The sequence below is a fragment of the Martes martes genome, assembly GCF_963455335.1.
Source record: "Martes martes genome assembly, chromosome: 5".
Taxonomy (NCBI): Eukaryota; Metazoa; Chordata; class Mammalia; order Carnivora; family Mustelidae; genus Martes; species Martes martes.
In genome coordinates, this window is record NC_137892.1 from 115397586 (window position 1) to 115413509 (window position 15924).

General features: G+C 39.3%; 1 protein-coding gene across 1 annotated transcript in view; it reads left to right on the plus strand.

Moving 5' to 3' along the window:
• ATP10B (ATPase phospholipid transporting 10B (putative)) overlaps positions 1-15414 on the plus strand; it is a gene marked incomplete at its 3' end in the record, with an annotated part of 106548 nt that extends 91134 nt beyond the window's left edge. The window contains exons 21-25 of the mRNA XM_080804367.1: positions 887-991; positions 1610-1686; positions 2099-2231; positions 9864-10051; positions 14955-15414. Coding sequence (XP_080660493.1) covers positions 887-991; positions 1610-1686; positions 2099-2231; positions 9864-10051; positions 14955-15414 — 963 coding nt within the window. The remainder of the gene's footprint in view (positions 1-886; positions 992-1609; positions 1687-2098; positions 2232-9863; positions 10052-14954) is intronic.
• Between the last annotated feature and the right edge of the window lie 510 nt (positions 15415-15924).

Here is a 15924-nt window from a genome sequence, read left to right on the forward strand (position 1 = left end):
CACTGAAGATATTTGAATTTACAATCCTTGATTTATATTTAGATTTGTGATTCCAGGGTCAGGGCAGCATGCATTCAGGCAGTAAGTTCTGGTAATAACAGATGCTACATCATCTGAAGTAAAAGCAAGAGATACCAGCGCCATCTCAGTATGGTTCCCAGTTTAAAGAGTGGGAATTTAGATGGTCAAGCATAGCTGTATTTCTCCTGGATAGGGTACCAGAAGGTAGGGTAAGTGCATTCTTTTGTAGTTAGTGACAAGATGGGTCAAGGAGACAAGTCATTTTGTGCTTCATTTGAATTTCCTATTTTACAATACTTTCCTTCTCTGGGGCTCTGCTTGCCTTTCTTGGTTATTTTTTGCCCCTAATCTGTGCTCAACACACCTACCTTCTAGGCCTATTTGAACTTTTCACCCTCAAGTTCTCACCTTTGCCTGGCCTGCCTTTCCTCTCTTTTCAAGAGATGAACTCCTCTTATGCTCTCAGCTGATTATCTTCTCTTCTGTACCCCCAGGGTATTTTGTATACCTTGTACCATTGTATTGTTTATCCCCTTAATTGTACCACATTTTCCCTGCCTGGTAGACTGTAACCTCCTTGAAGGTGGACACAGAAGTTTCTTAAGCATTTGTCATTGTGCCTGCTGGTTCAGTCATTCCACAAGGTTCTGGAATACCCATCGTGGATTCTGCCACAAATGTATTTCCAAAGAATGTATTTCCAATGAAATTAGCTGTATTAACTCACTCCTCACCTTGTCTGTTCCTTGGGTCAGTTCCCCACGGATGGCAGCTGCATATCTTCTCTTCATTCCTTCCCCTCCCACAACACCCACCTTGAATCCCAGGGCACATCTCACAGTGCTTGTTTTTTCCTTCTCTGCAGACCTACAAGGATTCTGATATTGACGTCTTTACCTTTGGGACACCCATCAATACCATCTCCCTCACCACAATTCTCTTGCACCAGGCAATGGAAATGAAGACTTGGGTAAGCACCTCAGAACCTTTCTGACCTAAAAAATTTGAGTTGTTTTACTCTGTATCATTGATCCACTCAAGAAGTCAAGCAGAGAAAGAATTATCATATAGTTTCACCCATATGTGGAACATAAGGACCATGGGGGAAGGGAGAGAAAACTGAATGGGAAGAAATCAGACAGGGACACAAACCTGGACTCCGGGAGACAAACTGGGGGTTACAGAAGGGAGGAGGAGTGAGGTAACTGGATGATAGGTATTAAGGAGGGCACGTGTGGTGATGAGCACTGGGTGTTATACACAACTAATGAACTGTTGAACACTACATCAAAAACTACTGATGTACTATATGCTGGCTAATTGAACATAATAATAAAAAAAATAACTCCTGGGTCCCACTTGTACAGGGATGAGCCAGGTATAAAAGATAAAGTGCCTGGCCTCAACTTGCTTATCATCTATCCAGGATTATGAAAATTAGGCCTATAAAACTATGAGACATTTCATTGCAAAAATTAGGTATTTTGGGGGTTAAAAACTTTTAGGGTATTTTGGAGATGAGGAAAACAGTAGCCTGACTGGACTTAAGGTTGTGTTAGGGAAGCATATGCTCTCTATTTAATTTCAGGGTAAAAGATTAGAAGGCTATCTTCATGTGAGCACACCTCAAGCATGTCCAAATATCACATCTCAGTATCTAAAAAGGTAATGCCAGCTTTTTCATTAAATTCTTATAGCCAGTTATAATTATAAAAACAAAGAGCTTAAAATCATATAGCAGGTACCTATTTATATGATTTTTAATGTATCATCTTATCTAACATCCCAGAGCACTCTGTACATTTTGGAGGGTAGTGGTTAGTCTTAGACAGTGCTGTAATTATTCCTCAACAAGTTTAAGGTACACAGGATAATAACTTGATATACATTTATTATAAAGTAATGGATGTTAATTAAATTAGATCAGCCTGTATGACGTGAGAGCTAGTAGGAGCCACCCAAGGAAACTTCCAGATCACAGACACCCTGTGTTCCAATTCATGCCAAAGACAAACAGAACAAAGTGATACAACCAAAAAGGTATAGTCAAGCTTAAGCACAGGATAAATTTCTTCAGGAAGCACCAGCAACAGAAGAGGCTGAAGAACAGTGGAGAGGAGGGAAAGGTACTGGCCTGGCTCAAACTGAAGGCTTTCCAGAATCCAGGACAAGAAACTGACTGTGGCAGTGGGGAGTCTGGTTCCTATGGGGTAAGGAAGATTGGAGCCCTGTTTACTGCTAGGTTCAAGGTCTTGGCTAGAGTTGCCCACTCAAGAAAGCAAGCTAAAGAAAAGTTGACAAGGACATGCTATTTGGAATTCCAGTTTTATCAGAAGCCATGAGGAAGGGAGGTAAGGGTCAAAGACGATTTTAATACTGGGAACTGAACCAAGCTGAGGAAACATAGAACTCTTCAAAATGAACAATTTTGTCACTGAAATTGAGGATGAATTTGTGGGATCCACTCCAGATCGGACTCTGACAAATAGTAAACTACCAGATTGAAGATATGATTGGGAAACCATCTGGAATGCCACCAAATAAGATAAAGTAATTCAAAGGAATAATGGCGAGAATAAATGGCTCCAGCATCTGCGTAAGAGAGGTCATAGAAGAAGAAGAAAAAATGGTAGAGAAGCAGTATCTGAAGAGATAATAACAGAAAATTAAAATAAATCTGAACATATCACTTGGATATATCATAGTGAAACTGTATAGCATACAAGAGACAATCTTAAAGTCGACCAGAGGCTATGGACAACTTACTTGAAAAGGAATAGCTGTTAAACTGACAAACAATAGAAGCTAGAAAATAATGGAATAATTATCTTCAAAGACCTGAGGGGAAATAACCAACAGTTACACATCACTTAGAACCAGGGCAAAATCAATGACATTTTCAGATAAACAGACATTGTAAGGTTTGCTATTCCCAGACCCTCATCAAAAGAAGAAACATACGTCTGTAAGAACATAAAAGCCAAACTGTAAGAAACAACATGGTAAGAAAGGATTGTTCAATAGGCAATTTATGCTAAAATCTTCATCATTAATAGGAGAGTAGAAATATGTATTTAACTATCAATTTTTCCATAGAAGTCCATATTTATTTAGCATGTCTCAAAACTTAAGGTCCCTTAATACTTAAAAATGTATCTCCAAAACTTAAGGTTTAGCCATAAAGAAATGGAAAGAGATAAGAGGGAAATAGGAAACTATCAATTCTGCATGTAATGTAGGAAAGATAAAAAGTTAAGAGCAAAGAAAAATGATAGCCCCCCCCAAAAAAACACAAAATAAGATGTTCAGAATAAATCCAAATGTATCAGTACTCATAATAAATGTTAATGGATTTAATTCACCTATTAAGAGCAAAAATTATCAAATTGGATTTTTTAGTCCAGCAGACATAAGAACAAATAGACAAATTCACAATTGTAGTGTGAGATTTATATACAACCCTATCAGAAACAGATCAAATAGAAAGAATATAAAAGCCTGAAATTATCACATTTGATCTAATGTAGTTGGTAAACATGCATCTTTTCAAAAACACACAGACCAGGGGCGCCTGGGTGGCTCAGTGGGTTAAAGCCTCTGCCTTCGACTCAGGTCATGATCCCAGGGTCCTGGGATCGAGCCCCGCATCGGGCTCGCTGTTCCTTGGGGAGCCTGCTTCCTCCTCTCTCTCTCTGCCTGCCTCTCTGCCTACTTGTGATCTCTGTCTTTCAAATAAATAAATAAAATTAAAAAAAAAAAAAAACACGGACCATGTACCAAAAACTGAAGGACCAAATTCTAAATTCTTACAGGAATTTGAAAGAATCATAATCATCTTTTCTGACAATGCATTTAAATTAAAAACAAATAATAAAAAGATAGTCAAACCAACCTAACATGCCTGGAAGTTTCAAAATGTACTTCTAAATAACCCATGAGGCCAAGAGTAAATCATGATGGAAACTATTACTGAATGACTATAAAAATACCATATATGCAAACTTGTGGGATGAAGCTAATACTTTTATTATTAAAAAACAAAAAGATAAAAAACAGGAATTCAATTCAAGGAACTTAACAGAAAGGATCAATAAAACCAAAACTGAGTTCTTCAAAACCTTAATAAAAACTAATCTCTGTTACTCAGCCTTAAAAAAAGAATGAAATCCTGCCATTTGCAGCAACATGGATAGGATCTAGGGAGTATATGCTAAGCGAAGTCAGTCAGTCAGAGAAAGACAAATACCACACTTGTGCGGAATTTAAGAAACAAAGCAAACAAACAAAAGGAAAGGTAAACAAAGAAACAGACTCTTTTTTTTTTAATTAAATTTTTTATTTATTTTCAGCATAACAGTATTCATGTTTTTTCACCACACCCAGTGCTCCATGCAATCTGTGCCCTCCCTAATACCCACCACCTGGTTCCCCCACCCTCCCACCCCGCCCCTTCAAAACCCTCAGGTTGTTTTTCAGAGTCCATAGTCTCTCATGGTTCACCTCCCCTTCCAATTTCCCTCAACTCCCTTCTCCTCTCCATCTACCCTTGTCCTCTATATTATTTGTTATGCTCCACCAATAAGTGAAACCATATGATACTTGACTTTCTCTGTTTGACTTATTTCACTCAGCATAATCTCTTCCAGTCCTGTCCATGTTGCTACAAAAGTTGGGTATTCGTCCTTTCTGATGGAGGCATAATACTCCATAGTGTATATGGACCACATCTTCCTTATCCATTCATCCGTTGAAGGGCATCTTGGTTCTTTCCACAGTTTGGCGACCGTGGCCATTGCTGCTATAAACATTGGGGTACAGATGGCCCTTCTTTTCACTACATCTGTATCTTTGGGGTAAATACCCAGCAGTGCAATTGCAGGGTCATAGGGAAGATCTATTTTTAATTTCCTGAGGAATCTCCACACTGTTCTCCAAAGTGGCTGCACCAGTTTGCATTCCCACCAACAGTGTAAGAGGGGTCCCCTTTCTCCACATCCTCTCCAACACACGTTGTTTCCTGTCTTGCTAATTTTGGCCATTCTAACTGGTGTAAGGTGGTATCTCAATGTGGTTTTGATTTGAATCTCCCTGATGGCTAGTGATGATGAACATTTTTTCATGTGTCTGGTAGCCATTTGTATGTCTTCATTGGAGAAGTGTCTGTTCATATCTTCTGCCCATTTTTTAATATGATTATCTGTTTTGTATGTGTTGAGTTTGAGGAGTTCTTTATAGATCCTGGATATCAACCTTTTATCTGTACTGTCATTTGCAAATATCTTCTCCCATTCCGTGGGTTGCCTCTTTGTTTTGATGACTGTTTCTTCTTCTCTATGCAGAAGCTTTTGATCTTGATGAAGTCCCAAAAGTTCATCTTTGCCTTTGTTTCCTTTGCCTTTGGAGACATATCTTGAAAGAAGTTGCTGTGGCTGATATCAAAGAGGTTACTCCCTATGTTCTCCTCGAGGATTCTGATGGATTCCTGTCTCACGTTGAGGTCTTTTATCCATTTCGAGTTTATCTTTGTGTACGGTGTAAGAGAATGGTCAAGTTTCATTCTTCTACATATAGCTGTCCAGTTTTCCCAGCACCATTTATTGAAGAGACTGTCTTTTTTCCACTGGATATTTTTTCCTGTTTTGTCAAAGATTATTTGACCATAGAGTTGAGGGTCCATATCTGGGCTCTCTACTCTGTTCCACTGGTCCATGTGTCTGTTTTTATGCCAGTACCATGCTGTCTTGGTGATCACAGCTTTGTAGTAAAGCTTGAAATCAGGTAACGTGATGCCACCAGTTTTATTTTTGTTTTTCAACATTTCCTTAGCAATTCGGGGTCTCTTCTGATTCCATACAAATTTTAGTATTATTTGCTCCAGCTCTTTGAAAAATACTGGTGGAATTTTGATTGGAATGGCATTAAAAGTATAGATTGCTCTGGGCAGTATAGACATTTTAACGATGTTTATTCTTCCAATCCAAGAGCATGGAATGGTCTTCCATCTTTTTGTGTCTTCAATTTCTTTTAGGAGTGTTCTGTAGTTCCTCGAGTACAGATCTTTAACCTCTTTGGTTAGGTTTATTCCGAGGTATCTCATGGTTTTTGGTGCTATAGTAAATGGAATCGATTCTCTAATTTGCCTTTCTGTATTTTCATTGTTAGTGTATAAGAAAGCCACTGATTTCTGGACATTGACTTTGTATCCTGCTACATTACTGAATTGCTGTATGAGTTCTAGTAGTTTGGGGGTGGAGTCTTTCGGGTTTTCCATATAAAGAATCATGTCATCTGCGAAGAGAGAGAGTTTGACTTCTTCCTTGCCAATTTGGATACCTTTTATTTCTCTTTGTTGTCTGATTGCTGTTGCTAGGACTTCTAATACTATGTTGAACAAGAGTGGTGAGAGTGGGCATCCTTGTCGTGTTTCTGATCTCAACGGGAAGGCTGCAAGCTTTTTCCCATTGAGGATGATATTTGCTGTGGGTCTTTCATAGATAGATTTGATGAGGTTCAGGAATGTTCCCTCTATCCCTATACTTTGAAGCGTTTTAATCAGGAACGGATGCTGGATTTTGTCAAAAGCTTTTTCTGCATCAATTGAGAGGATCATGTGGTTCTTCTCTCTTCTCTTATTGATTTGTTCTATAACATTGATTGATTTGCGAATGTTGAACCATCCTTGTAACCCAGGGATGAATCCCACCTGGTCATGGTGGATAATCTTTTTAATGTGCTGTTGGATCCTGTTTGCTAGGATCTTGTTGAGAATCTTAGCATCCATATTCATCAGTGATATCGGTCTGAAATTCTCCTTTTTGGTAGGGTCTTTGCCTGGTTTGGGGATCAGGGTAATGCTGGCTTCATAAAAAGAGTCTGGAAGTTTTCCTTCTGCTTCAATTTTTTGAAACAGCTTCAGGAGAATAGGTATTATTTCTTCTTTGAAAGTTTGATAGAATTCCCCAGGGAATCCGTCAGGTCCTGGGCTCTTTTTTTTTGGGAGGTTTTTGATCACTGCTTCAATCTCGTTACTAGATATCGGTCTATTCAGGTTGTCAATAAAATTATGAATGAAAAGGGAGAGATCACAACTAACACCAAGGAAGTAGAAACAACCATCAGAAGCTATTATCAACAGTTATATGCCAATAAGCTAAGCAACCTAGATGAAATGGATGCATTCCTGGAAAACTATAAACTCCCAAAATTGAACCAGGAAGAAATTGACAACCTGAAGAAACAGACTCTTAACTATAGGGAACAAATTGATGGTTACCAGAGGGGAAGTGGTTGAGGGATAGGTTAAATAGCTGATGGGAATTAAGGAGAGCACTTGTGATGAGCACTGGGTGTTGTCTGGACTTGTTGCATCCCTGTATCACACACCTGAAACTAATATTGTACTGTATGCTAACTGAAATTTTAACTAAAAAAACTAATCTCTGGCAAACCTGATCCAAGAGAAGACACCTAAAAGACCACAAAAATATGAGAATGACTGGTAATTATAGATAAAATTTTTAGGGATTTTTTGAAAATTTAAAACAAGTTGGTAATTTCTTTAAATGTAAAATTTACCAGAACATAACCAAGGTCATTTAGCAAACCTGAATAAATCAGTCAGCATTAAAGAAATTGGCTAAAATAATCCTGATACCAAAATAGGCACAGAAAGTTCAAGGAAAGAAAATTATAGACCAATCTGACTAAATGAACAGAGATATAAAAATTCTAAATAAATTATTGACAAATTAACTCAGAAGTATGTGAAAGTTGAGAAAGCCCAACCAAGGAACTTTCATATCCTGGTAGTAGACCACAAACTATAAGCTGATGCCACCACTCAAGAGGGCAGTTTGAAAATAGTTGGAGGTTGGGGCGCCTGGGTGGCTCAGTGGGTTAAAGCCTCTGCCTTAGGCTCAGGTCATGATCTCGGGGGCCTGGGATGAAGCCCTGTATCAGGCTCTCTACTCTGCCGGAAGCCTGCTTCCTCCTCTCTGCCTGCTTGTGATCTCTGTCTGTCAAATAAATAAATAAAATCTTTAAAAAAAAAAAATAGCTAGAGGAGTTTAAGTACTCACCTGCTAGGACACAATTCCACTTTTAAGTATGATGCACTCTGGAAATACTCTTACATGTGTATATACAGAGATGTCTTCAAGAATGCTTATTATAGTATTGTTCCTAATAGCAGGAGGGGAAAAAAAAGAAAGGAAAAAGCCTAAATGTTCATCAACGGGAAAATAAATTGTGGCATATTCATATAATAGAACAGTTAAAATAAATAACCAAAGCCAGATCCATCAACAAAGATGGCATTCCAAAGCATTAGGTCTAGCAAAAAAAGTTAAAGACACGTTCATAAACATGTATGTATAAAATATGCATAAGAATGTGAACCACTGAATTTACATGCAAGACTGAAGAGAAAACATTTGCAAGGGAATCATGGGTACTTTAATTGTATATGTTAAATTTCTTTAATGAAAACTGGAGGAAATATGACATAGTTAAAATTGATAAAGCTGGATGTTGGGTATATGAGGTGTACTATCTGTATGCTTGAAATATTTTACAATTTAATTACATTTAAATAAAAGAAAACTAGCTCAAGACATTTTCCAAGAGAAATTCTACTATCTACCACCCTCTTAACCACTAGATTTTTTTTTAGCCCTTCAAACGGCCCTGAAAAGTACAATCAGGCCTCGACTGTGTATCACATGGGTGATGAACTAAAGATTCCATACCTTGATTGCTCGGCCCACCTTCTCACAGCACTGCATGCATCTGCTTTCAAAGAGGGGACCTTTTCCTTTCCCTGCCCATTCAGCATTATTAACCCGCCCAGTGCATTTCTAGACCAGCTAACCCAGTAGTTACTTGTAATTTCCGGTGCTCTTGGAAAAGGAGTCGGTTACTAAAATCATTACAAGAAAGTGTATTTCCCTTTTGAAAGTACTTGAAGCCAGACACTCTCTTTCCTGGGGAGAAATTGAACATGAATTTTAGTAACTGTCAGTTTTCACTGACACGATATTCAACTATAATAATGACTTGTCTGCTTTAAAAGAGGATAGAATTAAAACATGCAGTAGCAGTAAGATTTAAGTCAGGAGGGAGGTAAACAGCGTTAAAGTGCTCTAAAGCCCTTGTATGATGCAGGAGTAGGGAAACGTAGTTACCTACTTTAGACTATGGTAAGTTAAGATAGCTTATTATCATTTATTGAGTAATCAATGAAAGAACAGAAATGGAGTACACAGCTTTCAAACCAGTAAAGGGAGAAAATGAAATTGTACAAAATAACCAAGTTTAAAAGAAGGTAAGAATGGGTAAAAGAACACAAAACAGGACAAAATAAGATTGGACAAGAGGACACACTATTGCTTTGAATGAATAAACTGCCAGCCCCATGTGGAAAAAAATGGATTCCTCACATCAAGCAGGATTTTATTTATCTAACATTTGAAAAACAGAGTATATAGGCAGTGAAACTACAAAGGATGGCTTGTAAGTATCACCAAATTCAAGGGGGAGACAGAATCTTTAGAGGTTCTTTGAGTAAGTATGTTCAAATTCCGGGTGATAGCAATATGGGTGTTTGCTTCTAATGCTCCATTAAACTGCATGTTTTTTTTTTTTAATTTTTTATGTGTGTGTTGCATTCCCCCCTCAAAAAAAGTTTACATTGCATGGAGCACTGGGTGTGGTGCAAAAACAATGAATTCTGTTACGCTGAAAAGAAAAAAAAAAAGTTTAAAACAAAGTGTGTGCCGTGATTTCACTGCCCCCTGATCTAAGCTATAGTTTCAACAGTGTTTACTTTTCCTTTCCTTCCACAGACCATTGTCCACGGGCTTGTTCTTATAGGCAGCTTCCTGATGTATTTTGTGGTATCCCTTGTTTACAATGCCACCTGCGTCATCTGCAACAGTCCCACCAACCCCTACTGGGTGATGGAAGGCCAGCTCTCAGACCCCACTTTCTACCTCGTCTGTTTCCTCACACCGGTCATGGCTCTTCTCCCAAGGTTTGAGCCCGGGGATTGTTTTCTTCCTAGAACCACAAATGTCCCCCCTTAATAAGCTATTTTCATAAGCCAAGAGTCGGGAGTTTGACTCCTGCTGGGAACCTTGAGGCTATTGCTTCAAAAACAGGATATTAGATCAAAGAGAATAACGAATTAGAAGGCAAATAAGAGGGACTGTGATCCCAGGTCAGCCACAGAGTAGCAAAGTCACCAACTGGCATGGCCTCAGTTGTGACACCTATAAAATGATAATTCCTGCCCTACTGCCTTACAAATTTTGTTGTGTATAAGGGATCGTTTTGAAAATTTCTGTGGTCCTTTATTAGCCCAGGAGTCTCATAACTCTAATAACTATAGGGACAGGCACACAACTGCAGCAAACCAGGTGTAGTACAGACATGGGGAGAAAGACCTTCTCAACTTCTCCCTATCATTGTCACCACAAAAGATCAAGTCTCAGCATTCCAGAGCTTTAGACTTCTTTCAGAAATTCAAATTTTGCATGAAATAGCCAACTTTTTAAAATAATTCAAATTTATTACACATAAAAAAAATGTGTATTAGCCAATAAAGCATTCCAGCCCAAAGACTATTTCTAACATTTCTGGCCTAAACCTGCATTTTACTTTTCCAGAAGAAGAGCAACAACAATGCCTTGCATTTCCTTGAAGCTCATTCTTGCCACACACTATCTAGCACTTTGTTTTGCTTTTGCCATCAACTAGATGTTAGGCAGAGCTATAGTTCTAGTACCACTTGCTCATGGGAAAGCTAAGTACCAGGAAGGACACTAATGTGTCCACAAGTCCACCAAAAACCACAGTGGGAACTGGATTCTCCCAATTTTGTGGCCAGTGTTCTGTTCTGCAGCCCATACTCGAGTTAGAACAGTCAGTGAACTTGAACATGTACATGGATGCAGGACTCAGCCCCTCTCCATCCTTAAGATCTCACCACTCTGAACACTGAAATTCAGCCACCTTATCCTCATAAACTGTAGTAAACAGACTATCTCAACATTGTGCAGAACTTTCTCTAATCCAAAATTAGAGAGCCATAGCCAGTCATACTTCCTTTAATAAATGTGGCAGCTTGCTTACCTAGGTTGGTCTCCATTTCCTTGTCCTAAGCCAGCTCAGAACCTTGATCGTTGATGCACCTCTGATGCAAGGTTGAAGGCTGACGATACCTAGATGGAAACACAAATATCAGTTGTATTCTGAACACGCTCTGTGTGCATGACCTCCCTGCTTGGCCCCTGCTGGTCTCTACAGCCTCATTCCTCCCTCAACTCCCTTCTTCAAACTTTGGACTTCACACTACCAAGCTTCTTGTACTTCTCTAAAGGCCCAGGTCTCCTCACCTTCTTGCTCTTATCCATGCTGTTCCTTCTATCTGGAATACACTTTCTATTACCAAACTTCCTCATCTTTTGACATTTCAGGACTGACCAATTCCAACCCTTCCATGATTTCACCTACCTTCAAGTGGAAATACATCCCGCTCTCTTACATGTTCCCATCACCTGAGTGTGTCTCTGTCACTGCCTGTAGCCATTTGTTATAAATTGTCTATCTCTGTCTAACCATTAATTTCTGGACAGAAGGTATACTCCTTATCATTATATAACCAATACTTAGCACAGTTCTTGTCACATGGGCTTCGTTCTGAGACAAATGAGCGATCCAGGTTAGAAAAGAAAGGGGAATAAAAGAGGATCCTTTTTCTTAAGAAACCTGCAATCCAACAGACAATTCCAATAGAACTGTGACCATAATACAGGGGAAGTGACAAGTTTTTGAAAAAGGGCCTTGAGTGAAGAGCAGGAAGCAATTAAGAACAAGTACAAGCCTCAGAGGATGTATTGTCCACCCCACCCCTTTCGGCCCAACCCCTTGGGAGAGACCATTAAGACTGTGGGCTCACTGGAAAGGGGTATCAAAATGTGGTTAAGTATTTTTGTTCACACTTTTGGGTTAAACACAGTTATGATCACCACAAGCCAAGGACTGAGCTTCCATGTTCCATATCATATTTAGGGTATGGAAAGAAAGTCATCAGCCTATATTCTTTGTCTTACCCTTGGGTGGGAAACACTTAGAGCCAAAACCAATCAGGTTACTGAGGATATTTGAAAAGTAGCAAGACTGTTGACACCTGTTTTGAAAAGACAAGCCTTCAACATTAGAGCTTGTTATAACAGATAAGGGACAAGTTAGGAAAAAGTTAACAAATATTTGCTTGCTAACTAACATAGCACATAAGTTAAATCTCTGTTCTTTATCATCATTTACTAAGAAAAGCAGATATTTCCTCTGATAAAGATTATTTTAATAGTTCCAAGGACTATAGACTCATAACCTTGGAAAAATAAATGTTTCATATAGAAATCTACATGAAAGAATGTTTGCCACAGAAAACTACTCATTCACTTAAAGTTGTAAGGTATATTTATCATAATGGAGATTGATTTCATGCACCAAGCTTGTGATAATTATCCCACTAGCTGTGACCTCACTTATCTTGGTCTAATTAATTCAAGCAGTATAAAAGAAATGTACAGATTCTCTTAAACTAGGAACATGTAAATTATTTTACAGATAAAACAAAAGAAACTACTGCACTAAGCTTACAACACAAAGCAGTGTCTTAATTAGCTATAAGGGAGGATAACCATCCTTGAACACTCTTTCCTTGGCTTCAGTAACACAACACTCTGTTGGTCTTTCTCCAACTTCTTTGCTTCCTTTGCTGGTTCGTGTTCTTGACATAGTGGATGTCTAGCCTTGGTCATAGGTTCTTCTGTCTTCTAACTTTATATTGTCTCCATAGACATAGCAACCACTACTGTGAAGTTAAATATCATTTTTAATAGATGAATCTCCAATATAAATTCCTAGTCCAGACTCTCTTCTGAATTCCAGATATATCTTTCTAGCTACCTATCATCACCACCATGAGGCACGTTTGCTCTGAGGAAACAGAGACATCTGTAATTTAATTCATGATCCATCCTCTATCAGCACCACCATCAAAGAAACAGGTCTCTTCCAGAGTTCTCTCTATCAAATGCTACCCACTTAGGACGAGGACAGAACAAACTCCTGGGAGTTATCCTTAATACCACCTATCACCTCATATCTGACTTGTCAGAAGAACAGATGGGTTTATCCCCCAGTATTTATCAAATCCATCTACTACTTCCATTTCTAATCTTTTTACCCCAAATTACTTCAGCAGTCTCCTAATGGGTTTGCTCTAACCCATTATCATTGTGTCAAAGTATAATCTTGTCATCTGTTTATGTCCCACCCCCAACCCAAGAGCATCTCAAGGCCATCACAATAAAGCACAAAAAAATCCAAGATATGGCTACAGTCCCTGCCTGCTCTGGCCCTACCAAGCCCTTCTGTCTCATATTCCCCAACTCTTACCCTCACTTTCCATACTGCAGCCATTGTATGCAGGATTTTGTTCTCATCCCCTCTTTGCCTGACTACCTCCTACACATCTCTCAGTCCTCAGCTTAAATGTTTTCTTCTCAAGGACGGGCTCTCACACCAGATCAGGTGTTTGACACTTTTCATTGCTCTCTCCATTTACAAAAGTCTATTTATGTGCTACATGAAAGCAAGAACCTTGTCTTGTTCACAGTTTGATCCCTTTGGGCCTGGCTTATTGTAGGGCCTTTACAGATATTTGTTAAATAAATGGATGGAGAAAAGAAAGTGATAACTTGAGGGAAAGGCTTAAATTTCCAAGAAATTGAATCTTTCATGAAACATATACATGGCCACCTGTACTGCCTCACTGGGTGAGATGGAAAGAATAGGGGAAATTTTATCTTATTCCATTGGACCTACTGTTGTCTTCAGAAACCCTTGCCCACTGTGAGGTCACCCTAAAGCTTTTAGACAATAGTGGAAGGATGGAGCCTTTCTATAAGGCTTTAGAAATAAAACTTTTTAAAGAATTATTTTTGGAAAAGACCATGAGTGTTCTCCTGACCAGTTGAATTACATTTTAGGTTAAGAAATTGACACCAAAAGAGGGAACATGAATTGCCCAGTATCACAAGATGGTGTAATGGTATGATTCTTTCTCCATACACCATATAGTTTTACTCACCTCCCCACTCCTTTCTTCCCTAAACTTGGACTAGAGAAAAGATTCAAACACAGAGACTCCCAGAGTCCACCTTCAACTTGGCAGGAACAAAGGAACACTTGAGTTAACCATCAAGGAGGTCAATTAGGTCCTCAGTTAGGTCAGTTAGGACCTCACTTAGGTCCTCAGTTTTTTCATCTAGAAAATAGTGATAATACAGTGATGCTGTTGAGTCAATCCATAGATTCAGGGAAAGTATGTATTTAGAAACTACTTAAAAATTAGTAAGTTCCACAAAGGGTTGATATTACAAAGCAAATACATTTACCTGAATTAGAATATCCCAGAAATAGAATGGACCACCTTCACATGGCAGATAAAAGCCTTGGGATCCAGAGTACTTGGTTCTGATCACAGCTCTGTCATTGTGTGGCTCTGGACAAATCACTTAATCCCTTGGTGCCGCAGTTTCCTCATCTGTACACAGGGGAAACAAAAGTACAAACTACACGAGATTGTTGGCAGAATGAAATGAGTTAATATCTAAAACACTTAGGATAGCTCAGACACACAATAAATGTTAGCTATTATATTTTGTTGTTGTGGAACTCTCCATTACCAGAGGTGCCCAGGCCTAGATTTGGATCAGGACTGTAACAATCAGGCAACAATCAGGACTGTAACAAAGAGGATCTTGCCCTGTATGGGGAACTGGATTCTACGGCCCTTTCCAATGCTGAAATTCAAAAAGTCCACAAAAAAAACAAAATACTTTTATTGTGTTGTCTCCCACCAGGTACTTTTTCCTATCTCTACAAGGGACTTACGGGAAGTCTCTGATCTTAAAAGCTCAGAAAATCGACAAACTCCCCACAGACAAAAGAGACCTAGAAATACAGAGCTGGAGAAGCAGACGGAAGCCGGTCCCTATTCCTGGAGAGGCTCAGCGCACCCACCATCCAGTGCCACCTGTCCCAGAACAAGACTTCAGAGCCAGTAGCCCAAAAAGCTCTAGCCCTCACAAGCGGAAGCGTAAGGAGGATTGGGTGCTACATGGAGAGAAATGCAGCAGAGACCATCTGAAGGATCACCTGTGCCCAGGGGACTCCTCAGCTAAACCCTCATCCAGGGAATACCCTCTTCTGGGGCCTAGCAGAACAATGGCTTCAGGAGCCTACTCAAGGGGACAGATTGATGAGGACAGGCCCTTAAGCAGGGGCAGTCATCGCCGATCCCAGAGTTCAATGACCATATGAATGGCCTGCAGAAATCTGTACAAGCTCAGAAGAAGCCACCCAGCTAATAGCCTAAATAACCCATGAATCTTCCTTTTCATGGAGGAACCAGGCTTGACTTCCTTGGAGAAAATGCTGGCCCCAAGGGCTTTGACAAAGGACTGGAAACCAGTCAACCTCTAGCTTTCTCCTGCTGCCAGGCAGCACATCATGCCATCAAAATTTTTATAAGAAAGCTATGTTTTTAATGTGTTGAGTTCTTAAATTTTTTATCCCAGAGACATTGCTGTGACCTTCTAGGTAAGTAGAGCCAATGGCCAACACAACAGGGCCATAATTTTCCAAGATTCCAAGAGATCTATCTACCCAGGCAATCTCTCAGGATATGGAAGTTTCTGGGCTTGTCAAGCCATCGCCTCATCTTATTGTGCCAAAAGTTAAAGTTTCAGAAGAGACCCATATACAAAGGTACTTCATCTTGAGTGTATTGCAGTGGTAATTATGTCAAGCTTAACAACACTTTCATTCATA